We start from the raw sequence: 27789 nt of genomic DNA on the forward strand, positions 1-27789 counted from the left end.
TGGAGACAAACTGCAGTCTTATAAGAGAAGCTTTTTCATATTAATGAGTTTCAATTTGCCAATAATTCTGTCATTTGTAACTTGAATCATTCATCACCCCTGCAAATGGTTCTTTCAAGACATTATTTGCAATTTTGTCTTGTGTTTTTGTCCTTGATGTTGTGAAAATGACCGTCTACTGTTACAGGAATGAAAAGAGATCTCATTCAAACATCTTTTGTGTTTCCACTTTCAGTGAAAAATGTTTTTCAAACCTGCAGCTGGTTATTTCTGCAGGAGTTCCCACTTATATTCAGGTTTGATTGACATTTTGAAATGGCAGCTTTTCATGAAAAGCTGTTAACTTGTAGAATTTGGTTATGGTACTAAGACAGACTGACTTTGTTCTACTGTTGGGGCCTGTCCAACCTAAACACAACCCTGCATCTGAATTTAATAGTGCTACTCAGCACAGGGAGTGTGAGCTTTTTTCTTTTTTCATTTTTCTTTTCTGTTTTTTTAACACTGTTGCTTCTGATGTGTTTTTGAACCTGACCTGATATGTACTCATCCTGATAGCTTCTCTGTCAGTAATTGGATTAATTGGCATTCCCCTTTCTTGCTCTCCTGGGCTAACTAGGAGAACCTAGGTTATGTCATAATTTCAGTGATGGAATATATTTTCATTTTACATGACGAAAATAAGTGGAAAATGTTTTTTAATGACTCTACAAATACTACAGTGTCTGTCTTAAAGGCTGCAGTTAGTAATTTTTATCTTTTTTTTTTAATTTTGGGTATGAGGAAAAGCTTATGGTAGAAACAATTTTTCTGAGCATTGATTACTGATGTAATTTCTAGTCAAAAATTGAGAAAGCAGTGCATAACACAAATATTCTACTGTCGACTTTACTGAGTTGATCTTTAATATTATGCCAGAATATTGAAAGTAGGAAAGAGAGGGACATTATGCAAAATCAGTTTCCCTGTGTGTTTCTTGCCAAGCTTCTAAATAAGGGTATAAAGTACCCATATACATTAGCTGGGAAGGAAAATGAGTATTTTTAACTTTGAAAGAGATTACTATTTATGTAAGGGAATTGAAAAAAAGTAGACCTGCAAGCATCCCAGCATCTGCCACTGGATGGATGGCATTACTCGAATGTGAGAAACATGGGAAAATATTTGGGGTTTTACACAGGTTATTGGTACAGTCCTATAAGAGTAAATTTGAGTGATTTTATTTGGGAGCATTTAAATCTTGTTTTCTAAAGACATGAGTAATAGTGTGATTGATTACAAGTAATTTTAAATTATTGACCTCTATACCACAGTTAGAATTTCTGATCAACTGTTCTTTTAACTGCTTAATTGCTTTTATAAAGCCTTCCTTATAGATTTGCACCTGCCCCTGGTGATGCACAAATTGATACATTCATCCAACCCTGTGCCACTGTAGTTTGTTCAGGGTGCTGAGGTGGTAATGTGAAATATGTCCTGCTTATGTCTCCTTGGATGTTTGTGATCTGGCACTGGTACAGCCACATTTTAGTTAATATTGAAAACCATGGGACTCCATGTGGTGAAATAAAATATGATTTGCTTCATCCTTTTCTTTGAAATGATCTAGACTAAGTGAATGTTTTCTCAGGTGCCTGTTCTGTATTTTCTAAATTTTAAAATGAATTTTTGATCCCAACCAGAAGATAAACTTTTTTGATGAACCAGTGTTTACAGTTCAGTTCTGTAATTTGTTGTGCTTGTGAGCTTCACGTGAATGTTCAAAGTAAAAACATTCTAGTTGCCACCAGCCTGTGCCACCATTACTGTTAAGAGCTAATACATGCCACCACATTTTCCTGCAAGCAAAGGCAGGATACATGGGTGCAAGCTTTTTGGTATACCTTTAAGGTCACTGTGAAACAGTAGATGAATTGAATTAAATGGCGAACTGCCCACTGACTTCAAATGGAGCCAGGATTTTGCCCTTTAACTCAATCAAGCCCTAAAGGCAAGCAGATTTCATTCTTAAACAGCCCCGATGTGGCAGTGCTTCAAAGGAAAGTTGAGCTGTTGTGAAGTTGGACCCAAACAGTGCAAAATGCAGAGGGAAGTACTGGGACCTTGAACTCCTTGGAATTGCAGGGGCTACAGGTAAATGGCTGCTGTCCCAGTGGATGCAGTGGAACATTATTCCTTTTGGAATGCTGTGTGCCATGTCATTTGCTATAGAAATACATTGTCCTCATGTATTACTGATGGCAAATAAACATTGTTCATGTAAAAATAATTAGAATGCAAAGAACAGGTGAGGCTAACCAACATGCTGTTGCTTCACACTATTCTCATGCCAAGTTACACAGGCTGGATTTTTCCTCTAACTCCTCAGCAACAGGACTTAACAGTTAAAATTGATTGGGTTTTTCTAAAATTACATATTTAATACTAACTTCTTCTGGTATTCCTTCTGTAGCAATCTGTGGTAAATTTTCAGTAATGTGTATGGTCATTTCATGTGACATCTTTTTTTTTAATGAAAGGTGTGTTACAACAGAATGCTTATCAAACTAAGGACTGAGACACTAGTGATTTGCAGTTACAGAAATCTTGGCTTGCAAATGAAAATTTTAATGAAAAACATTAGTTTCAGCCAGGTAAGCCTGCATTTAGGGCCTTCAAACTCATTTGTTTTACAAGAACAAGTGTTGTTCTTATTTGTAGTAGTTTAAGTACTGTATGTTATTATTACAGAGCAAAATAAAAATTCTTTAGTGAACCTGGACTTTTTCGAGGTTGACACATTTTTCTGGGCAGAGGCATTAAGTAGCCCTGTAACACTTTTTTGTTATTGTTGTTGCTTTCCCTCTAATTAATTAAGTGATGGTACTTCGTTTCAATTTTACTTCCTCAGCTTGTACAGAAGCATGTGAATGAAAATTCTCGTACCTATTTGCTCCCTTAAGATTAGCATAAATTTTGACATCACAAAACCTCAGAGTTGGTGGTTGATCATCTGGACAATCTTTTCAAATATTAAACCACTCCCCTCTGTTTGAGTATTTTTTCTCCAGCCTTTATTCCTGCTGTATAGTTGTCCATCATTTTATTTTAATTTGTGTGATGGATATTATGAGCTGGAGAGGGCAAGTAAAGGAAATGTTATTTTTATGTCCTCTTAAATTTCTGTCTCTTTTGGTGAAAGAAGTCAGTGACAAATCCATTTATTCCTAAATTATAGATAAAGGCTATTTTTAATCCTATTTTAGGCTGTTTTAAAGCAGTGTTGCTGATCATGCTCTCAGTCTTGTCTTTTTAGGAAGTGTAAGTTGTCAGGGGCCTCTTCCTCTGCCACTGCTTCTCTCTACACTGCTGTAGTAAAGCTGTGTTGGTGGATATTTTGTATATATGTTCTGATGAATGAGTATCTGAGGGATATCTCAGGTAAATCTGGTCCTGCCATAGCTTTTCCTTGCTAACCTGAGGGCCATTGTTAGAAGTGCTTTATTATGAGTAGTGCTGTTACAGAACCCATGCATTTTGCTGGAAGATCTTTTAAGTGTGGATAAGAAAGGTAATGGTGCCGTCATTGGCTTGAACTGTGTGCAAAATAGAATGTCCATGCTCTTTATTTTCGTAGCATTCCTTCCCTCTGTATGCACGTCATTAGAGTGTCTTTCTCTTTTATCACATCCTGAGATCTGATCCAGCATTGCAATTACTAGGTACCATATAATTTCCCAGCTCTATTTAAGAGGGCATTATGCTTCTTCCACGATCTTTTCTAAAAAGCTAGTGTCCCAAGTAAATGGCATATCTTAATGTGGTTTTGGGATTAGTTTTTCAGAGCTTTGGGAAAAAGTTTGCTACAGGTTCTGTTTCTTGGACTGTCTGCATTCTCAGTGAGATACCTTTCAGAATGTGTTTTTTTCACGAGTGTGTTTTTGCCTGTTTTTCTTGTCCTTTAGGACAGATAGAAAATAGATTAATATATAAACTCTTTGAAGATATGAATGCTTTCTGAAACCATTGAACCAGTTGAAAATAAGAGTAAATTCTAGGCAAATGCAATAGTCTCCGGAAAATGGCAGCATGGATTTATATGTGTGGTATCTGAAGGGACCATAGAATGGAACTGGACTGTATTACAACACTCTTGTGTGTGACAATGGAATTTTGTTGCTGAAATTTCAGTTTGCTGTGTAATAAGTTTTCGTAGCAAACTTTTGTCTGCTTGTTTTGTGTTAGTAGCTTTTGAAAATGTTCTGAAGCTGCAGCTGTCCAAGAGAGCTCTTTCACTGACTGTGACTTAAAGACAGGATTTCAGATGAAGAAAATGCATATTTTAGCACAATGAGGTGCAACATGTGCAGGTGGAAAAAGGAAGAAATTAAACTTGCTTGAAAAACCTGATGAGATATCCATTTCTTTTTTGAGGCTTTAGAACTGAATGATGGAGAAGACTGAGAGTATGTAAAGAACATATCTGTGCATAAGGCATAATAAAAAACATCAGTTGTAGCTTCTTGTTTGTTCCAAATATAAATTTGCTGCAGCTAGGAGCATTTTGTCTCCTGTTGAGAAACGTTTTCAAGAGGATGTAATTATTTCTCTCATTTGATGTGCCATCATCTTTGTGCATCTATGTGCGATTCTCTTTCATTTTCCTAACTTACCTGTTTTTCAGTATACTTTGGACCAGTTTTCCAAACCTCATACTTAGAGGTCTTTGCTATGTGCATAACTTGAACCACAGGGATCTTTGTTTGAGGTCCTCTTTTAGATGTATACATGAAATAATAAAAACGTGTTCCTCATAAATCCTACCTAACTTAAAAGGAAAGAAAGAAACCAAAACAAAACAGCAGAAACAAAGAAATAAAAAACACCCCCAACCCCCAAATTAAAGTACAAGCCATTTTAAATTCTTTCACATGCCTTGTTTTACAAAGGCAGTATCTCAGGAATGTATTTGACTGAAACAATGTTGGAGGCATTTGTCCTGTTTGGTTGTACATGTGAGGTGGTCTGGTTGATGTTGCTAGAAGTTAAGAGCAACAGGAGAACGTGGGAATCAGTTTTTGAAAACACATTTCCCACTGTTAGGATTTGACAGAGAAATTAAATAATTTCATTTTCCGACTTCTTGTCCAGACCTTAAATCTGTTAGTCTGAGGGGGCAGCCTAGTTGCATCCAAATCTTGATCCCTACTTGAAAATAACTAATGAAAGAGGACAGACTAATTTTTATTAATGAGCTGATGTCATCACTTCCTCTGGAAGATGATATAATGGATTCAGTTACAGCACTTTTTTTACTCCTGCTGTAGTAAGACAATGGTTCGATGAGAAATGGTTATTAGCTCAACACATCCTTTACTTTAGAAGCTGTTTCATACTGATACATGGACAGCTGAAAGCTAAGATACAAAAACATTTGTAAGCTGTCCCTGGTCCAGGCAATCAGCAAATACAGCAATCAGTGCATGAACATCATAAAATATTGTAGAAGCAAAATGTGTCCTGCTCACTTCTGGGTAGTGATGATTGTAGTCAGGAAATGAAGAATTGTGATCCTATCTGGTTCATTTACTTTTTTAGTTAGGGAGAAATCACTAAGTTCTTGTGGGTTTGATTTGTCATCTGTGAGACTGGGACTGATTTCAGGTACCTATACTGAAGTAGTGTGAAGCTTAAAGGTTCTGCAATATGTGTGTGACTGTGGCAGGGGAGGTTATTACTATTCTAATTTTAGAATAGCCTAGCAAAACCAGAACTGTTTCTGAAAGCATATATCTCCCAGAAGTTCTGTCACCTACAGGTCAAAGTAGTCTGAGTAAAGTACACCAAAACCAAAAGTTACCACTTTGTATCTCTGCAGTACCAGCTATGCATTTTCTGCCATTGAAAGTTTGGAAGAAGTTGAGTACTTCTGGTGTTTTATTAAAAGTTCAGAGTTTTTCAGAATGCTCTACTCTAACATGCAGATTTTCTAGACTCTTAGGAGCTACATTTTCTTCTTCACATTCTTGACCACCTGTGTTTTTAAAGAGTGAAAAGTAGAGTGGTTTTCTTAAACTTTTATTCTCATGGATGTTCATATTTTTGTTTTGCTTGAACTTTTGTTTAATTTTGCAATCATATAGACAGCTAATTATTATTCTAAGTCTACTGGTCTATCCACCATAGAAGTATGTATTTGTGGGATTGCCTTTGGATGCAAGAATTGCCTTTGAACCTTGGGTGGTACATGCCAAATCTTTGTGTGAGCAAGACTTGCATCGTCTGTTATATCTCAGTCTTGAGATAAATTTGCAGTTTGGGAATGTCATTACCTGTCCATGTAACCTCCTTTTGCAGGGGAGGGGTGATGTTGTTTGGGCCAGTTAGTGATGACAAGTCTCCAGACAAGCTGTCTTCTCCATCACAATAGTATTTGAATTAGCTTCACTCTTTGCATCAGCTTACCCAGCCATGCGCTTTCGAAATCACTACAAGACTTGCACTTGAGCTACTTTGCCAATCTTTGTGTGTTCCAGAATAGGAAAATTGGCCATAGCTGATCTAACATGTCTCAGTTATCTAATTTCCTATCAGAGCAACTGTTAACTTGTGTAAGGATTCATCAAAAGCTTGATGCCTTAATCTGGGTTATTTAGAACAACTGTTGTTCAGCGTTCTTAAAATATAAATTCTCTACAAAAAAAAAAAAAACACCCAATAAGAATTTATGTTCTCATATTTAAAAATTCTGGATTATTTTAGTGTAACTAATAATTTGCTGAATCTGACACACATTGAAAAATCCTGTCTAATATTTGATTGATCCATTTGCTACCTCATCTCCTAACTCCCAGTGCTGCAAAGCACAGATAAAACTGCAGCTGGACTTCTGCCCTTTATTAATGTAAAGGGACATCATCCAGTGATTTCAAGGGAGCCTTTATTCTGGAAGTCGTAAGTCATCTGCAGGTGGTGAGTGCTGCAAAATCAGAGGTGATTTTAGATACCCTCTTTCTCAGTGATACACTGGCTTAGAGTTCTAAATGTTTGTACATATAGAGAACTCTATTCCCCCTACTTTAAAATGTTATTAAAACTGAGCCAGTATTTGCTTTTTGGACAAAAAGTTTTTATAATTAGAATTTATAGTTTAAAATTGTTTTTCAGAGTTTCTGAAGTATTAGGTCTTAATTTTTGAAGTACTTAATTTCTAAGTTTATTCTTATGTTTTGCCAAACTTGCGTAAAATTTTAAGTTTTAGATTAATTATAATATAAAAGATTTTTCAAGGGAAATAGAGGTCAGTTTTTAAAATGAATGATGCTGTGATCTGTGATCAGATTACAGATTTGCAATGAATATATTCATATATGCAACAGTTAAAAGCTCTGACTTGGTAAGTATCCTCTAAACTTTATAAGTTTGTAATAGTAATGCTATTATTATTTACAGATTTTACATTAGGGTATGCCTAACATAAATTTTTTTATAAAAATAAATATTTTAATAAAGCCTAAAAACCCATTTTTTTCTAAATTAGTTGCACTACAAAATTATGTATTGTTTTATACATTTGCAAATACTGTGGGTTTTTTAATGTTTTAAAGAAGCCTGCTGAAGGAATTTCCAGATCCTGAATATAAGTAAGGACTGTGTTATAAGGGCACAAATTGCAGTTTTTGTTAGGGATGCTGGTAAAATAAGTGTTCTTTGGCTTGTATTTTTTCCCCTCTACCTGCTGAGATCTTACTTATTCAAATAAAAATGTGTCTATTGCAAGAGTACTAAATTGCTTTTTTCATGTATGGGGTAGTAAATGTAGTGTTCTTGTTCATGCCATTCTACTGGCTCATTTTGATTCCTCACTTTTTAAAATTATGCTAATTGCATTAGCAGTAACAATCACATACTGTCAATGGTGATGGTGGTTCTGAAATGTTGCTTGGTTTTGAGAACGACAGAAATGTTTGTGTTCTTATTCACTTGTTAAAATTGTCATTGAGAGCATTTTTGTGCTGACACATTAGCACAACTAATTTAATATTGAGACCTGTCAACTTTTCAACCTCCTATGTGCAAACACTTTGTTAGTGCTATATATGTAATATGAAAAGTGCTAAATACATGTTTTAATGCAAATTTTGCTAAACTTAGTGCAGAACACATTTCTGAAAAGTCACAAGCTTACTATATCATAGTGATTTTTTTGCCAATTGCTTACTTATTCTTTTTCTTTAAATATACCTTGCTGTTATATGTAATGAGTGGTGCTGAAATTGCTTTCATTTATCAAAGATGTGAATGACACAATGGATGCTTATGTACTCTGCCTGTCAAATCCATAACTGCTGCTAACTGAGCTAACTTCTGTTTTTCCACATGTTTCCTGGTTTTCTGTCAGCTTTCAGTCTTCCACGGGTCATTCAGTAAACATTACTCTGAGTGGCTTTTTTGAGTTGCCATATGTCAATCACACTTACTTTCTCTGCTTTTTACTAAGCAGAGAAAATAAGCTTGCTTTATTTGGGTTTGGCTGTCTTCTACAGGGCAGTGTCTTGCATTCTGTTTTATTCCTAGCTCATTTTTTCTTTTAGCTAGGCTATGGAAGAGCTTGAGAATCAAGGGGGAAGGAGTGTCTGATCAAAGTAAAGGAGGAGCCAAATAGAAGAGAAAGAGATAGCAGCAGGATTTGCAAGAGTTCTTTAAGCATATTCGGTTTGAGCTGATCCACATAAAAAAAGGTGGAGACCTGGGTGGGAAGTTGAGCAAAGTTGAATTACCTTGAAGCTTTTTTTCAGCAAGCATTTTCAGGAGGTAGTGTCACCTTAAATAAAACCACTTTTTTCCCCTTCTTAATTGTATCTTGACTATTTCTAAATAGTCACTAATTCTGTGGGGTGAAACTAAAAAACTACTAAGTCTTTTTTTGGCATCTACATTTTTTCCTAATGAATTAACAGATGTGTCATTGTATTAAATATATTCTCAGTGCATTGCTGGTATGAGTAACCTGATGTAGCAGTTACTAAGTGTGCATACTAAATTTGAGGAAACCAGTGAGAACAAGAATTTTCTTATATGAGACATCTAGGGTACAATAAAATATGCATCAGCTATACTAATCTTCCTTTATAGAAAATACCTTTAATTTATATTTTTTGTTGTAGTTTTTAATAATTTTTCAAGTATCACATTCCTCATTAGAGATGGAGAGGAACCCCAACATGTCTTCAGCAGAGCTGGAAGAAGCATGTGTATTTATGTAGCCTCTTGCCAAGCTCCTCACATCCTCTGGGGACTGGCTTTGCTGGAGTAGGGCTGGTGGGAGCTATACCCAGGAACTGCTGTTCCTCACCCACCTGCTGCAGGGCCGTGCATGGTCACTGCCTTAAGACTAAACCAAGTTCCACAGGTGACCACACTCACCTGGGCTTTGTGACTTCTGTCTTCTTTCTCTGTTAGTGCAATCTTTCTTTTATTCCTTCTCTTATCCTTTAGCAATCTTCAGGAAAATCTTCAGCTGAATTCAATCGTGTGATCTGTAAAGCTCCAGTCCTGATGGTCCTTTATCTTTCTGTAGTCTTGCAGGACATACCCTATATTTGTAAACCTTTAAGAGCCCCAAAATACGTGTTTGGATTAAAAATGAAATGCAAGGCTTTCCACCTGTAGTAATTGGTATCTTTGCTTTGCTATTTATTGGCAAAAATGTCCCTCTGAAATCTTCAGGAATGATGTAGTTGATTATAATTGAAATTTGTATTGCTGCTGCTTAGTCACATAACAATAAGCATTGGAGAAAACTTGTACCTGCTCTGGAAAGGGGAAGATGGTTTTGGGTATACATAATTTTCTGCTAACTCGTTCATGTCACAGAAGCTAATTTAGAAGTAAGATGTGTCAGTGGTGGGACTGAATTTGTGTAACAAGTTTGGCAGTATTACTGTGCTTGTTTTCACAAGCATAAGTAAATATAAGATGGATTCCAGCAATTTGCAACTGACTTAAAGCATTTACATGATAAACTCGTGCATTTTTGTTTTCTTCCTTTTTAAAAATGTTGGAGCTGAAAGACTTGGTTTTGTTTCTTATAATTTTCTTGGAAAATCTAAATCCATTTCTTTCTCCTGGGATATTTCAGTAATAATAATAGGCTGTTAAAATAAACAGAATTTGGATTTTTGAAACGAGAAATGAATCAGAGTTAAGTACATAGCATAACAATATATCCTATAACAATATAACATTTGGAGAAACCACAAATAATCATCAAAAGAAATTCAAAAGAAGTCAGATCCTTTTATCAAACATCAGATGGATAAGCTTGTTTTCTTAGACACTGACTGGAAGGGATTTTCCAGAGGATGTTAGAGATGAAAACCCAAATCCTGAACTTTCCAACTTTTCCACCTGATGTGTAAGGTATATTTTTAATTTTTTTCTAATTCTGGACATGAAAAGGTACTTCTCTTTAGACTATTTCTGTTACTTTAGTCCTGCTGTACTTAAGAGTTTGCCATGAATGCATTTTACTTTTGTGGTGTAACAAGCATTTGCAATTAAGCTGATGGTATATAGGTTACAGCACTAGTAATGTTTTTCCATTTTTTTAAATTTTGAAACACATTGCCATGGATTGAATCTCTGTAAAATAATATATTTTTGAACTTTGCTTAGGATGTGTTGTCCCACCTAATTTCTCTTTTACTAAAACTCATTCAGTTTGCACAGTTATGCCACTCTTTAAAGAAAAAAAATAGTATTTTTCAAGAGGCATGTTGACTGGTCGTACATGCCAATATTAAAATTCATGGATACAGAAGTTAATAGTAGGTACCAACAAAATAATGTTTTATGAAGTGCTAGAAGTCTTTCAGGACTCAATTTGACAGGGAAAAAAAAGATTAAATTGTGTTTACTTAATTGAAGGCTGACTTTTGGATTCAAAGGACAAGTGAGGTATAACTTGATCAAAACCCAAAATAGTTTGTCTGGCACACAGCTCAGTCTTATTTAAACTGAATATTGATCTTGTTATAGTACTGTAATGCTGAGCCTGGGTCAACAACCTGCAGCTTGCTGCCCAGACTTGAGAACTCATCCCCTCCCCACTGCTTTCTAACTAGCATCATTAGGTCATGTCTGCACTACATTTGTAGGCTCTGCAGGATACAAATAATTCCTGCTTGACTGTGTTGGAAGGTGCCTTGCTTGGCTCTTGGGCGTTTTAAAGTAATAATGAGGCACAGGCTGATTATGTTGGTGTCTACTCATATTTGTAAATGGAAAACAATTATTTCAGAGTTGCTGTGTGTTGCAGTAGAATTTTAAGCTGTCAGAATTTGTCTTTCAGATACATACGCAATCATACCATCCTTTGTGAAAGTATGATTTTATAGGGAACCAGGAAAAAACTACCAAATGCATTTTAATTATGTGTACTATTTTTAGTGTTGTGTGGAGGTTTAGTATTGTGGGGTTCTTTTGGAGCTGCCAAGGTAAAGAGCTTGGAGATGTAATTTACTTGCAAGTAAAACTGCCCATTCTAGTCTAGCGCTGGTGATCTGGTGTTCAGGCAAAGTTTGTGTGCTGATCCACCATCCATGCTCATGCCCATTGGCTGAGTACAGCCTCCAGGCTTCGTGTGAGCACCGGCTCTTTGACGTGATATATTTGCCAAGCTGATGACAAATGTATTTTTACAGTGTCTGTACTGGTGCACTGCTAGAAATAACTGAGCTGAGAGGCTGCTTAAAATACTGCCTTCCTTTTGTGTACATCAACAGGTTTTTGAAACTGCAAAAGGGATTTCAATTACAGTTGAGAGCACCATCTCAAGGAACAGACAGGTTTTTAGTAATGTTAATTATTTCCAGTGGGTGTTTGTAACTTTTGAAACTGAGTGAAAGAAGAATCCTTGTTCTCTGTTACGTACCATATGGCAAGAAAAGATAGCTGAAGTATTGGGACATAATGATAGAACAGAACTATCTTGTGCATAATAGACAGGTGTTCTTAAACACTATTCTTCAGGAGTAAACATTTTGTGCCATGATTGTTGAAATTATATGCAATGAAGTTGTACTGATTGTTAGGGGTTTTAGTATGGGTTTGCAGAATGGTTGTTTTGAAATGTGTGATTTTTTTTTCTGGTAATTTTAACAAGTTTGCCACAGACTAATTTGAGCAGTAACTGTGACCACAGATCTAAATAGCTGCCCTTGATTTTCTTCCATGTTCATGAATGTAAATTATATTTGGGATACTCTATAAAAGTATTAGATAAATGTAATGTTTGGATTTCATTTACTGATTGATAGTTCTTTACTGTAGTGGTTTCAATTAATCAAGTAATTTTCTGCATCTTCTTCCATGGCTCACTTGGTAACTCCTTAGAAAACAAATACTGAAATATGGTTACAGTTCCTGACACTTCTTAGGACAGATTAATTTCTATAGTCCTCCACACAAAAAGCTCAAACCAAACAAATGTGTACGTTCTTGCTGATACTATTTGTGAAGCAAGGTGCCTTTGTTTTCTGGAGAATGATGATAAAAAGTTTGCAGTTTTGCACTGGACATCCCACAGTTTGTGGCAAGCCCTTTACTTCTCTTGGTATCAGTTTCCATAAATTGGGAGTATCAGTCCATTTGAAGATCATAATATAAAATCAAGTCTTCTACTTCAGATCTACTATTACACTGAATATTTTAATGGCAGCCATTTCTGAGTATCCTTTTACTAAAACTTTCTATTTGGCCAGTAATTTCAATATGATGTTTGAACATCACACCAAAGGACGTGCTCCTGCTTGTCAGACATAGCTGTGATAGCACCTTTTGTGCTTGGCTCTGAGCTTAAAGGCTACACTGAACAGTTTTAGCAGGGACACCCTCATTCTTTGGGGTGGATTCAGAGTCAGTGCTATTATGAAAGTGTTTTATTTGGAAGGATTTGCAGGCGATCAGCTGATGCAATGATCAGTGGCATGTGGAGGGGCTGTCAGAGACTGTGCAGCATCAAGTTCTGCATTACCTCATTCTGAAAGCAGTCTGGCATTTTAGACTTGTGCTTTACTTGTGCAGTTTTTATTCTGATGCACTTAATGCAACAGTCCATCATTCCTGTCTTTACAAACCTGCTGTAGGGAGTGAGGAGCAGGGTATATGTGTGCTTCTAGTGTCTGACTCATTTGATACCACCCCAGTGCATATAAATAGTACACAGAAGTGTATAGCATCATCTAACCTCTGATATTTGAGAAGATCACTGAAACTGTTGGAAGAGTGGAAAACACACTGTACTTTAAACCTTTCTGAAGTGTAATCTTTGGGCAGTAGGAAGTCTTGGCAGTGGTATTGCGATAATAAAGTTTTTAACTACTTTTAGAAACTAAATGTGTAACACTTCTCTGTGCCTTTAGTGTAAAGAGGGATGCAAAAATTCCTTCATTATAGCCAAAGAAAGCCCTCTTGGTCAGGAGCTACATCGTGGGAGGCAGGCTTGCCATCTGGAAGGTTTTCCTGGCTTTTACAACTTAACATCATTCACTTGCTAAATGTATCTTACTTCAGTGAGATGCTGGTAGCTTAGGGATTGTTTTATGCCTCTCCTGTTCTGTCACATCTTCCTGTTCACTTTATCTGTGCCTTCTTCACATGTGAGCTGTCATGTCCATTCCAAGTCACATGGCTCTTATGTGTTGGACCAATAAAGAATAACTTGTGACTGTCTTGCTTTGTTTTTTTTAATGATGACTCTCACACAGAAATAAAGTTAAGATGCAAGTAATCTTTGAGAGACCTGAGAAATTTTTGTCTTCTTGGCAAGAGAAAGAGATAGTTAAGTGCTATAGGTTTTTTTTTTCAAGATATGTGTTTTGTATTTAATGACTTTTACAGAAACTATTAGAATCACAAGCTCAGGTCTTTAGATAAATACCAATGGTGCATTTGAAAATGAGGTTCAGTGAGCACTGGCACTTCTTCCATTAGCAGAGATATTTTAGGATGCTTAGCTTTTGATTGTGACAGATCCATTCCCTGATTTTCGGGGAATATAGTAGACTGAATTCCTGTCTTGATTCACTTTCTGCAGGCTGGAAATAAAGCTTCTGTGGAATCAAGTCTCTTCCAAAGAGCTCCTTAGAAAGGTTAGATCAGATTAATGGATTTCCTTCTTTGCTGCATCCTATGCTGTAAGGCATTGCGGAGGCAGTGACTGTTTTGAATCATGTTGTTCCTACTGGAAGAATCATCATCTTAAGGAATTAATCTGAAACTTGGGGAAGCAGCAGTCTCAACACAGACTCTATATTCAGGGCAGTTGTCTAGAACAAGATGTTTTTTCCGAGATGGCCAAGAACTGCTGCATTTAATAGAATTTGTTAATGTAACTTGTGAAACTGTATCACAATCAACTTGCAAGTACTTTTGATTCAGTAGCCTTCCCTAAGACCAGAAGGAAATTGTCTTTTGCATTTTTTTTTCTCCTTACGACTTCCTGCATCATAATGAAAAAAAAAAAATTAAGTTAGAATCTTTATCTTCCAGTGAACCTCAGTGAAGTAGTTAATGAAAAATCTAGCCTGGTATTTGGCAGCTGTACTTGGCAAAGAAGAGAAGATGTGGGTGTTGTTTCTGAATGTTTAATTTTGGTTCTTGTGCTGTGTTATATAAATGCATCTCTTGCATGAGTGTGCACGTGAGCTGGAAGCCTCTAGCTCTAGTATATCATGTGGCTGATGCCAGGAGGAGGAGGAAATATATTCCTTATTAAGAGAAGCTACATCTTCAGTAAGTCAGAATAAGGAAACATAAGACTTCTTTTAAGGGTATGGTTTTTTTTGTTTGTCTGTTTATTCAAAAAAGAAGCTATTATATTACAGTAGCAACACATTAGTAAGTAGAAAATGGTGTTTGGTCTGCCAATTGTACAATCAAGCTTTGTGGTTATGAGACCAAGGATGTGTGTAAACATTAATATAGGAAGAGGCATATTGACAAAATAAAAGCTTTGTGTGTACAAGCAAGCTTTGTGGTTATGAGACGAAGGATGTGTGTAAATGCCAGTACTTGTGCATATACATGGTGTTTTGCATTCAACATTAATATAGGAAGAGGCATATTGACAAAATAAAAGCTTTGTGTTTGTAAGTAACTTCATTACATATCACATCATGAAAATGCATCCCATTACCATCACCTGAAATAGGGAGCTATGAAATGCATTGCCTGAAGTTTTATGAGTGCCTCAGTTATTAACCACTGCTTAATGAACTACTAGTTTTAGTGGATTGGGATTGATGCTATTGGCGTGTTAAATTTAACCATGAAATCTTCAAAATATCTGAATGGCTTAGAACATAAAACAAAGTAATGGATGAAGTGTTTGGTGCCTTGGCTTGGATCCAGCTTGATGTCCTAAATGAATGCATCGTGAAACCACAACAGATCAACCCAGATTTACATGAGTGATGCAGAAGAGCCCTGAAGCTAAGCCAACATAGTGATTGAATTAGCTTCTGCATTTAGAGAGGCTTCTCCCTCCAGGTCAGACTTCTAAGCACTGATGGGCTTGTGTGGGAAGCTCACAGTTACAGACTGAAGTATGCCTACATTTGGGAGGAAAAGAAATCTTAGAGTTTGAGAACTTTTAACTTTGACAAGTGTGACTGATTTTTGTTTTAGGGGGAAAAGGGAGAAACACTGTGAACATTTCCATTAGTGGTGCTTTGGTCAAGGACCTGCCAATCTTCCCAAAAATATCTGTTCAAGATTCAAAACATTTTGTTGCCATAGGGTTGATAAGTACCTTATGTATTGCCCACCTTCATATGGTGTGTGGCTTTTTCTTTTAGTAAATAATAACTCTACTGTAGTGTGATGCTCATAAATGGGACTATTTTGCAAATATCTGTGTGTACTGGTGCAAAAGTACAGCATTTGCGATCTCGTCTCTACTTTATTTTTAATAAACTGATTTTGTAGATATGTCAGATTAAACACAAGACATGGTGGATGATCAGAAGCATTACTCTTTTTGAGTAATCATGTTTTTAATAAAGTTTTGTTTTTACAAGGTGTAGGGAAATAGTTATTAAAAAGCAATACCGGGATGTGAAGTGTGTCTTTGTTGTAGAGATTTGTATCATGGCAAAGATGTTTCAAAGAGATATTTGGGACATTTTGAAAAATATATTCTACCATTCATATTTATAACTGGTACCCTCACATGAGATATTGTTAAGTTCCAGCAGCTATTTTATTGATGTTAGTGCTATATGCAGTTCCTGTTTATGTACACTTCGATACTTCAGTAACCAGATATCTCTATTTTTGTTTCTCAGCATGATGTATCACAGACTTTGCTCAAAGCAACTCTGGACAGTGTGGTTGAAGAGTGTGTCAGCTTTGTAGGAGTTGATATTAACATCTGCTCAGAAATACTATTAAGGTGAGTGAAACTTTTTCCTATTCCAGTAATTACATGGCTCTGGATCACAGAGTCTCTGTTTAGTCTGCCATCTGACTCAAGCTCAGCTGGAGCAAATGGCTCTTGTGTTAAACTTCCAATTACATAAAAATGACACAGTGAGACAGTATTTCACTGAATCATTAAGAGTCAGGTTTTAAGGATATATGTGATTCTCCAGGGTAAAACTATGCTTCAGAGAAAAACAGATATTTAAAAATTTTGAGCCAACACGCAATTTTAGAAAAATGTGATATAAGTAATATGTATTTTTACATGGAGAAAGGTATTTTCAAATGTACTTTGTCTCTTAGAAGGTATTTTTATAGGTACTTCTAAGTGGAACGGGCTGTAAAACTTGGGCGAAGAAAGGAGAAAAGGAAAGATTTAAAGGGAAACTTGAAAAATTTATCCCTTTTTACTGTTTGTTTCTTGTTAAGTAGTTATGCCGTGTTTACTTGAAGAATGTTCTGGACTTTATTTTTCAGTGTTAGAAACTAAAAGCTCATTCCCTCTTTAGTGTGTAGAATTCAGTATTGTTTAGGTGACAAACTCTCAGAAGAGCAAAAGTGCTGCTGTCATCCTCCGTAGCAGGAAAGGAAGGAAAAGAATGTCCATAATCTTCTGTCCATATTCTTCCCAAATATTGCTGTCCATAATCAGTAATGAAAATTATATTAAGTATGAAATTTAGGAAAACTGCATTCTTGCTAGCTCTATTTTTTAATTTTTTAGCCCCTTAAATCTTTTTTAAAAACATCTTTCCATATTTCGGAAGAGGCTCTCTTTCTATTCTTTTTGGTTTTCCACTTCCATGTTCTTTCTCTGTGTGTCCAGCCCCTGCCCAGTGCCTGATTTCTTCTGTCTTACATGGTTTTGGATTTAGATCAGCTTTTAGGAAGAATCAACAGAATAGAATAATAGAATAATCTGAGTCTGAAGGAACAGCTATATTGTCCACTTCAGCAGGAACCATCACCCTGAGATGCTACTGTGCCTCCACAAAACTGAATGTGGGGTAACCCTGTCCAAACAGGGTTACAGGTGGTAACCACATTGTGCAAGTATTTTGTGTGGTCTAATTAACCTGACTTACAATTGTTCAAGTCTGCTGTTCTGTGTAGATGCAGTCTTAAGTTTCCTTCAGACATCCAGTTTACGAGATTGTCACCCTAGCTAGATTGCAGCCTGAGCAGAGCTTTCTGTTTGTGGTTTCTGATGCATCAAATACACTTCTTGACACATAGTACACAGTGAGGGAATGACAGTGCTACAGTATTAGAGCGTTGTGCTTGAAAGACTTGAGATCATCAGTGGAAAATTCTGTCAACTGTGTAATTCCTTTGTCAGTGTAAATAAGCTGGATTTGTCAATGTTTCTAAGAAATTTTTGAAGAAAATTCCATTCCTAATGATTAATATTCTGTCTGTGGTTAAAGGTGTGTCCCTCTAGTTTCAGTCTGAGCCTTCATCAACTTTGGACTATTTTTTTAACTTTTGCTTTAGCATGAGAATAATGGAAAGATTTTTTCTTTTTTCCCACTGAGATTTTATGACTCTTGCTGGGTTTGCTGGTGGTGTTTTTCTAGAATCAGTTCATTCCACAAACAGCTCACTGCTGCTGCTCACTTAAAGCAATTGCACCAGATAGATAAAGCCTAGTGGGTACATTTCTTTCACTGGTGCCATGAGTAACTCCCCATGAGAGCTCTTTCCTCTCTTTTTATGATTAACATACTCCACACACGGAAAGTTTTATTCACATGTACATACAGAAAGCGTGCTACAAACCCACTGCTTCCTGAAGGAACCTGGCTAACCATTGTTGCACTTCACAGGTAAGTTCTTGACCAGGTCCAGGTTGCCCTGAGAACAAGTCATGCAGCCTGTTCCCAGCTGCTTTTTATTTCAAGAAGAGCTCAGAGCTCCACATGCTTTGTGGATCAGTTCAATCGTTTGAGAAGTCAAGCTGCTGCCATCCACCCTCTTCTGGGTAGCAGACATGAGCCCTTCATGTGCAAGGCAAGGTGTTTCAGTACTACTGGAAGGGCTGAGAGGGGGCTGTTCTTACAAGAACATTTTATCTGTTCTGAACCCTCCTCCCACACAGTTTCCTGAATAGGGCAGCTGGGGGCAGGCCATAAGACATGACAAATTGAATTGGCATTAAGGAAATAGCCAACAGATCATAAATTACACATCCCTGGCTTACTAGTTAGGCATGTACAGAACCAGATTGCTGTACTAAGTTTTCTTGACTTGAGTGGATTCCTTCCACAGAACTAAGAGAAGGGATCCTTTTTCACACAATGCCTTTGGTATGGGAGTCAATTTGCTAATTTCTTAGCTGTTTTAAAGTTTTATAAACCAGATTTTCTATAGAAATGTGTATCATTGTAATGGGTAGCACTTGCAGTTGTGACTGTTCAATAGTAATAAAAGTATTTTGTAAATTCTCTCTTAGACACATTGCAGGACTGAATACTAACAGGGCTAAAAACATAATTGAATGGCGAGAGAAGAACGGACCATTTATAAACCGAGAACAGCTCAAAGAAGTTAAAGGTTTGGGTCCCAAAACCTTCCAACAGTGTGCTGGCTTCATCCGATTCAATCAAGAATATATAAAGACTTTTTGCAGGTAATAGAGATTTTAACTGTTCTGAATAAATTATCTAAAATAGAATGAGAAGACTTCCCCCTTTTCTGCTTTGTACTCATGCTTGAGACTCAAGGAATCCTAGACCACTGTGCTCTGAAAGACAAATTAGCTTGTTAAAATCCATGGTTGAAGATAGTTCTTCCCCTGAATAGTCATGGACTAATAGTCATAGACTAGGCTTGTTAGCCTAGTCCTCTAAGTCAGGGTTTTGATAAATATATAAGTTTAATTAAAAATTTTGCCACTGAATTGGTAAAAAAAAAATTTGTCATGCAGCAGTGTTGTGATTTGAGATATTAAAACTTAAATCTTGTTTTTCAGGCATAATACAGAGATCTGTAAATAAACTAATTTAATATGGTAAAGATTATTCTGCAGAAATTAACAGTTGTAAACTAGTGCAGATTTTTGGAGTTTCCATTTCTTTACCTGGTGAGAGGAAGCTGAGTAGCTGCCCAAATTAAACTATGTCTATGTTATATTCCTGTGCCTAGCAAGTGTGATGTGATTCTCTTCTGTCTGAAATATGTGAGGCCTTTCCCCAAGTCTAGTTTGTCAACAGTGCATTATCCTCTTCTCTGTCATCTCATTCCCTGATTCTGTACCAAGTCTTCTACTCTTTCAGCCATCATAGTGCTCCTCTTGACCTTTCTGCAACTGAAAACGCTCTTTTTAGCACACTCTCTTCTCCTGTCTTTTCTCATTTCTCTTTCCAATATAAAGAACTGAGAAAGGGCATGGCAGTAGCTCCATCACCACACTTTTGCCATTGGCTCTTCTCAAAAAAATATTTTCCTGGGAAGCACATGCTATGTTTTAGCCAGTGCAGTGCTCAGAAGCAATACTGTATTCCCAGTTGCTGCTGGCTGAACGGCACACGCGTAACTTCCAGGCAGGACGTGGGCACATGGGGACTGGCTTTCTGCCCAGGTGGAAGGTGTACAGATTGGTTGCCCATCTGGCAGGGAGGCATAGGCTGCAGGCCAAATGGTGCTTGCTGTAAGCTCCAGAAGACCAAAGAAATTGCTTCCAAAGCTCTCTATGATTGATAGGTCTTACCTTGTACAGATCTATTCTAGTTTCTCTAGTTTATGCTGCAATACAACCAATGAAAAAAGGTTGATGGCTTCCCCCAAAATGTTCACTGGTGAAATGTGAACATTGTTTTGGGGATTTTTTAACCTTCCTGGAACACGATTCTGATGTTAGATTCCAAAAAACTTGGAAACACTGTATAACCCGAGAAATGGGTTTTAAGGCCAAAGTAAAGCTCTAACACTACTGCCTCCACAACACTTCTTGTGGGTCCAGGTGACATAACCAGATGCTTTTGAAATGAACTTGGAAGTTTCATTTTTATCCTTTCTAATAATTTTCATGACTTTCGATTGCTATATAATATAATTTTTGTGCTTTTTATGTGTAATTTAACAAATAGTGGTTGTTTTAAAAATTGATAAGGAAAGAGGAAAGAGTGTCTGCATTTCAACAGCTGATGAGTGGAGCCCAAAATACCAGTGCTAGTTTCAGGTCCTTCAATGAGTTCTCTTTTGTCCTCCAAAAGCAGGAACCACTTGTGATTTAGATAAAAAAAAACCCAAAGAGACAAGAAAGGAGCATTTCCAGTAGAAGTAATTTCGATGCCTTTAATGTGTCCTGTTAATTTTTTTGTTTGAGAACTTCAGGGGAAAAAAAATAGTTAGTATTGTGTGTGGACATCGGGCCAGGATCATCTTCATTGAAAATGACATGTCTATTTTTGATTTCTGGCAGTAATAAGAAAAATGAACTTGGAAGTCGTGCACTTTTGACTAAAGCAGGTGCACTGGGTAAAAAGAAGAGTAAACTAACATCATGTACCTCACAACAGCCCAATCCTTTGGACCAAACGTGCATTCATCCAGAGTCTTACAACATTGCAATGAGGTAAGTGATGGGAAAGCTATTGAACCATTGACACATAATATTTAAAATGAAAATTCTGATTTTTCTTACAACAGCCTGCTCAGTCTTTTGAGACAGGAATATTTATATTGCTTTGAAGCTTTCACCCCTATCTTCAAGAAGGTATGCTTCAGATATATGTGAGCGTGTGTCATTACTATGGGCCTATAAAATTAAATGTTGATATTGTAAGATCTAATTAAGATGTATAAGTTCCCAAATACACAAATAGTATGATTATTTTACTCAGTGGCTAAGGGAAGAGAATGGTTTTTGTGTATGTCAGAAAAAAAGTAATTGGGAATCCATGTGTGCCTCTGAAATACTGCTATAATCTGTGATCTTTTCTATCAGCAGCCCTGGTTGAAATTGGACTCTGCTTTTCAAAAAACATCTCCTACCATAAATGGGCACATATTTATTTTTCAACTGAATTTTACTGAACAGGTTCTTTTCTTAAAAAGTACTGAAGTTGATTTCACAAGTAGCCAGTTGCTTTAAGGTTCTTATTATCTTTGTTGAGAATATTATGCCTGGGCAAACAAACTTGTGCTTCCTGTTTTATAAACAAAACCATCTTTAAACCTCAAAGAAAGATGCAGAATTTCTGATTTCACAAAGCTTGACTTTCTTACCTAAAAAGTTATACAGGACATTGCATTTTTAGGACACCTTCCCTTTAGTGTGTACTCTGTTCTCTCTTCTTAACCATAGATCTCCGTGTTTTCCTTCTGCTAGGCATGCAGAGAACTTTTGTTTCCATTCTCTCCCTGCCACAGTTCATTCTTCTTTGTGCTTGATTCTAGGACCCACTGTTCAATTTCCTGGTAGAGTCTGTTGCAGTTGTGCAGTGTGTAGATAATTTGGTTTCTCCTTTACCGTGACCATTTCCCTTTTTTCCTTATGCATCAACATTTGTTGCAAATTCCCTGCCCTGTGTAGCTGTGGGAAAAAAAAACAGTCAGGTTCGTCATCGTAAAGATCTCTTGTTTGCTTGGTGGTTTTTAGAGTGTACAGCTTGGTCATCCTAACTGAACATGATTCAATGTAACTCTGTCAACGTGAAAAATAAAAATAAATTGGTATTCAAAAATAATTTTGATTTTCAATATTGAATTTCATTCAATTTAAATTTCATGTATTTGGATTTTAGTTTTTATCTTTCCAGCCCTGGTACACTAGTAAAGTGGTCACAATGCTACCTACCAGCCTTGCTTAAAGCCTGATGTGGACAGATTGCTTTAGAGAGCAGAGAAGTATGTGCAGTTAATGGTGGAATACTACAATAATTCCCCTACCTACAATATTTTCACAAGGGTTGGTCAGAAAATAAAGAATTGTAACTTTATTTCCAAAGCAGCAGAGGTGACTTTTATATATGAAGTGGTGAGTGGGATTATTACTGCATAGAGTAGAACAGATATTCACATAGAGCTGAAATTGTATAATATTGGTAGGTATCACAAATCATATAATTGTGGTTTGATATTTGACTGGGAACCCATCACTAGCACTATTTAACAAAAAACAGAATAAAAAAATTAATGAGCACAATTTTTTGATCTCAGCCAAGACAGTGGTTTGAGTCCTAGGCTTGTGCATGTTTCAGCAAGGGGGCTGGTACCTATTGCACAGCCAGAAGGTGCCTCCTGAGTCTTAAAATGTGCACAGCTTCAGATTGAGATTTCAATTGCTTCTAAGCTGGTGCAGAAGTGTTAAATGGCTGAAGACTGGTGTTAATCTATCTCATCATTTCTCTTTGGATAATGCAAGTATTTTACAGTAGATACCCAGCAGTGCTATTTTTTATTCTCTATTTCTCACCAAAAACTTTGCTGTCCTAGGCAGAATTTTCAGATGTAGTATTTAGGTCCAAATGCATGTCATAGATATTGTACCATGTAGGATTTTGTTTTGTTTTTGTTTTGTTTTTAATGCAAAAGAATATAAGTTGATTACAAAGCAAATATAAAACAACAATTACAATATCTGCTAATGAAACACCAGAACTAAGCATAGCATCTTTCTCTGTACTAATTATATCAGTCTTTTCTTCATGCTTTTGCCTTTCTCTGTTGTCTTACTTTTTACATTTTGTACCTCTACACATTGTTTGATGGGGGTAAAAACGGTCTCCAAGTGCTTTCTGTGAATATACTTTATGGACAACAGTATTTGTATTTTTCTCTTGTTTCCTTGAAAGCGTGTTAAATATGAAGGTGATGAGTTTCATGGTATAGATTGTATGACTGCAGCAACTTGATATCACAAAACAGTGTGGGGAAGGGGGCAAATATCTTTAATGTTTTTTCATGGCAAATAGCTGTTTTGAGAAAAGAAAATACAGCTCTGCAGCAAACTGACAAAAGCCAAGATGTGTAGTAATAAAAATTGACACTGGTGACATAAGGGCTAAATATAAACCAGACATCCTCCCCTCAAGCAACTAATGCTATAATTTAACAATGATTATATATTTAAAATGACTTTTCAAAAAAAGCATATGAGCTGCTAAGTTTCTCAGAACTTACGAAAACAGCTTTCCAAACCTTTTTTCCTCCCTGATTATGAATTAGGAAAAAAAATTTACCGGGAATTCAGACTGCATGGAGGATTCAGTCCAAAGCTTATCAGGGCTGTTGGTGAGTTTTGCTGACAGGCAGTGGATGGGACTGGGCTTGTGATTCCCTTTTGCTGAACCTAAGTTCACGAGAAAGCTTTTGAGAGCCTGAAGATCAAATCATGTTCATGGTGTTGTTTGGAGGTGTCTTATGGAAATTGGCTAATATCTGAAAGTCTTTCTAGAATGCTAGAATTAAACTAGTTTAAAACCTAATTGGTAATTCTTACAACTTAAAATAAAATGCTTGAGAAAAATGGAAACTCTTAGATGTAGGTTAGAATTAGCATTTAATAATAAAGTTTTTTAAATAATATATCTTAATGAGTTCTGTGGCTCCAGTGCTATCAGAGTATTTATTCTTTTTCTGTGCTTACACTGAACTGTCAGGGAGTGTGTCAAGTTCACAGGTGGATCTGTGCTGCCAAAGGGCAGAATTGACTTGAATATGACCAGATTTGATCAAAAATCCAATATTACATACCTCTTACCATGAAAATTAAAGTGTATGGAATAGCTGCTGCATAAGTGAATCATAAGGCCTTCCTCATGCAATGCCTACCACATTTTGCTATAGAGAGTAGTTTCTGAAAGTTTTATTGGATTAAAAGTTTTCATGAAAAATTGCATTTATTTTTAAATTAAATAAGATGGTGATTTTTATCCACTGCTTATAGCCAAATTACCCAAAGGCAGCAGTCTACATTGCAGATTTATGACATGCAAAATTATCAGGTTTTAAAACAATGTTTTTGAGGGATAGAAATTTACCAAAATTTGAAACCACTAATTTTCTTTTTCAGGATTATTTTGTAGCTTGAAAAGCCAATCCATTAAAGAAAAATATGGTTAAAAGGATTACTCCCAAGTGGTGACTTTGGTTGCCAAACTTGAGCCTGGAGCCAATTTTTAGGGCTGATTTAGAAAAATAGGGTTTTTATAATGGAAACACTGATGTAATCTTTACTACAGTGGCACAAATGGTGCTGGTATGACTGATTTATGACATTTAAGCATCTTAACTTAAAATCTGTGCAATTTCTGTAAAATAATTGGAAAATATTCTACTAGTGATTTAACACACTCTGCAGAAGACCAAAGCATTTTTGTTCATGGTTTCCACACTGTCAAAGCTTGGCTTTTTCATGTGCAGTGATCAGGCTTTCAAACACCTCTAAATATTATGATTCGGAATTTCCAAAAAGCTAAAGAAAAACCTCAAAACTTTATAGACAGCCCATTTTCCTGCAAAGCAGAATCATGTTTTATGTTTTTGAAAAGGCTGTATGTGAAAACCAGTTTATAATGGCAGAATCTTCTACATACAATTAATACAATATGTAGAGCATATCCAATTTCTTGGTATGTATTGTTAAAGAATTGGTAGGAAAACCAAGGAAACATTTAGGAAGTCCCCAGAAGTTACAACCAGGTTATGCTTATAAACCAAAATGTTGGAAAGAAAATGTAGTGTTTTTTCTTTGTTCTATCAGTCTGCTGGGTGCAGTTGGTTTCATGTGACTGAATTTTAACATTTGCTGACTTTTTTATTTAAATCTCATTAAAATGCTTTTTGCAGAAGCTTGGCACTCAAAATGTGTATTTGCTGCTCACAGATTGCAGCATCTGGCAGACAGGTTGTATTTTTGCCTGACCTAGAAATAGAAATTTTTGCCAATGTAAAAGATCTAAAGCTGTGACTTAGAATAAGAGAAGTGAGTATCTTCCTTGGCTAATTACCTAGGTTTAGGACCCCTGGTAGAGGCAGTCCTGCTTACTGTTGGTTATGCCTTAAGAGAAGTTTTTGGCATACTGGGCAGAGTCACTTGGAGTGAAGATTCATGTATTGCCGTTCTGTGTATTGATAATAGTGCTTGATATCTTCAGCAGGAATTTAAAGTCCCAAAGGAATTCAGCAAGCACTCATTCATGGACTTTTTCCTTCACTGAAACAAAATACTTCAATTTGGTGCTCATTTCAGCAAGGTGTTTATAACTATTTGATAACCAGTGTTGATAACTGTTTATATTCCATTATAGGCCAATCAGTCATACTTCAAATATTCCTGGTGTTTCTTGTACTCCACATGGATGGATGTAACAGCTGACCCATAGTATCTCATTTGCTGTGCTGATAAGCTGTATTTGCTGGCCTTGAAGGCAAGTACTGGCACATAAGAAAATGCAGAAGAAAAACTGTTGATGAGGCCACCAAAAGATTTTCCTCTTCAGCCCTTTATGCAACTGGAATCTTGTCCTTTGATAGCATTTCCAGCTTGCTGGCAGGCTGGCTTGCCTCTGTCCAGATCCCCTAATTGTGCTGGAACAACTGAGGCGATGCTTAAGGGGAGTAGAAATCAGGGAGGGAATTATTACTCAGTATGGTATTTGACCAATGAAAATGAGTTGTGTTCTATTTAATAATACAGTATACATGTGAATATTTTTACAGAGGATAAGAGTTGTTACTGTGGTAGGAGGCCTTTCCTTACAAAGACATCAGAAATATCTTTTGTCCTCTTGAATGAGACTGTACTTGCATGTACACACATGTGGTTATTCAAGTTGTTTAATGTGCAGACTAATACTTTAAAAAGTCTTATTTGGGCGGCTTTTTAAAAGTAACTTTGAAGAGTTAAACTCAGTCAATTAATGAAACTTTATTACTATTTCCAATAGCCAATGTACAGCCCTAATTATGGAGATCACTTACAGAATTGTAGCCATAAAGTATTATAAATAACTGTTCATATTAATCACTTTAAAAGGCCAATTTATTCACAGGTTTTACTACTGACTTACCTGGATTTTCAGAGGCTGTATTTTTGCAAATTATCTTGTCAGTAAACAGAAGACTAGAAAAAGCTTTCACTGTCAATTGCCATCCAATAAAGACATTTTAAAACTTTGCATTGTAAAATACAGTTAACAAGAATGATTAGAAGAACTTGGAAATAATGGAGAAATATGCTCCATTTACACTATAAATACTAGACTCATAAATCAAATGGTATTTTTAATTTGTTGAAATTTTTGGAACCTACATAACTTCCCACTAGTTGCATTTAGAAAAAAATACTGGCCAAAACCCCCCACAAGACCTTTTTAATGGAATTTTCTCCTTTAAGTGTAGTATACTAGTTCTTTGTGGATAACTAATCATGTTTCACTATTTTGTATCTCGGGTTGCACTCCAGTTACATGATATATCAGTAGTCATGAGGGCAGCCAACAGCAGTGTGACTAATGGTATGGGAGCAAAGTGGCTGTGCTGCAGTGGAACTGTGTCTGAATTTCTTTTCTCATTTAGAAAGTCATTGTTTCTTCAAATTTGTACGTTAAAAATGTCATAGACTGAGTGCATTCTGCATGCAGTCAAATAATCTACATTATTTAGAATTTATGCATTTGAAGAAAAACATACTGGTTAGGCAGCTTTGTCTGGAACCACATAAGTAGTTTTAGATATATTTGAATCTTTAGCTCTCTGTGCCCAGCAATGAGTTACAGAACATAATGCACAAATACTGTTTGATACGTAGTCTTCATTGGTAATCAAAAATTGAGGATCCGTATCACTGGTGGGAACAAGAGTAGTCAACATCTGCGTTATACAAATACTGCTTTTGCACTTCAAAACATTACTAAAACATAAATGTCTGTATAATTTAAGTTTGTTACTGCCATAAATGTATGTTTTACCTAACAAAGTGCATGCTAATGCAGAGTTGTTTTGTTTTCAGAGTGATTATGCTGCTTTACCATTAATTCATGTGTGTACTGTGACAAGATGTAATGGTGTATCATGTTGCTTTAATGTAATGAATCCAGTACTCCCAGCTCTTAAGTCGTGTTGCTGGAAATGATTACATAAAACAGAAGTGACTGTGACTAAAGCCCTTGCAAAGCTTTAGAACTCCTGCACGTTATAAGAAGCTTTTCAAGTGAAGCTTTTTCACTTAAAAATTTACTGTAGGATTCTCTTGGTAAAATTTTATTATTTTCTGACTATTTTTTGCATTCCAATGAAATTTACATTATCTTTTAAGCATTGCAAAGGTTTTGCTGTAATTTTGTGCAGATGTGTATGTTAAGTGAACATGATGTGCTT

The 27789-nt window shown here is 36.2% G+C and overlaps 1 protein-coding gene across 2 annotated transcripts in view; it reads left to right on the forward strand.

Annotated features, from left to right (window-relative positions):
• Positions 1-27789, forward strand: part of SRBD1 (S1 RNA binding domain 1) — a 125024-nt gene that overhangs the window by 90328 nt on the left and 6907 nt on the right. For both annotated transcript variants that reach the window (XM_039698021.1, XM_039698022.1), the window contains exons 19-21: positions 16329-16435; positions 18917-19093; positions 20888-21040. In XM_039698021.1, coding sequence (XP_039553955.1) covers positions 16329-16435; positions 18917-19093; positions 20888-21040 — 437 coding nt within the window. The remainder of the gene's footprint in view (positions 1-16328; positions 16436-18916; positions 19094-20887; positions 21041-27789) is intronic.

This window comes from Passer montanus, unplaced genomic scaffold (assembly GCF_014805655.1).
Source record: "Passer montanus isolate IOZ18808 unplaced genomic scaffold, ASM1480565v1 scaffold12, whole genome shotgun sequence".
In the NCBI taxonomy this organism is placed as follows: Eukaryota; Metazoa; Chordata; class Aves; order Passeriformes; family Passeridae; genus Passer; species Passer montanus.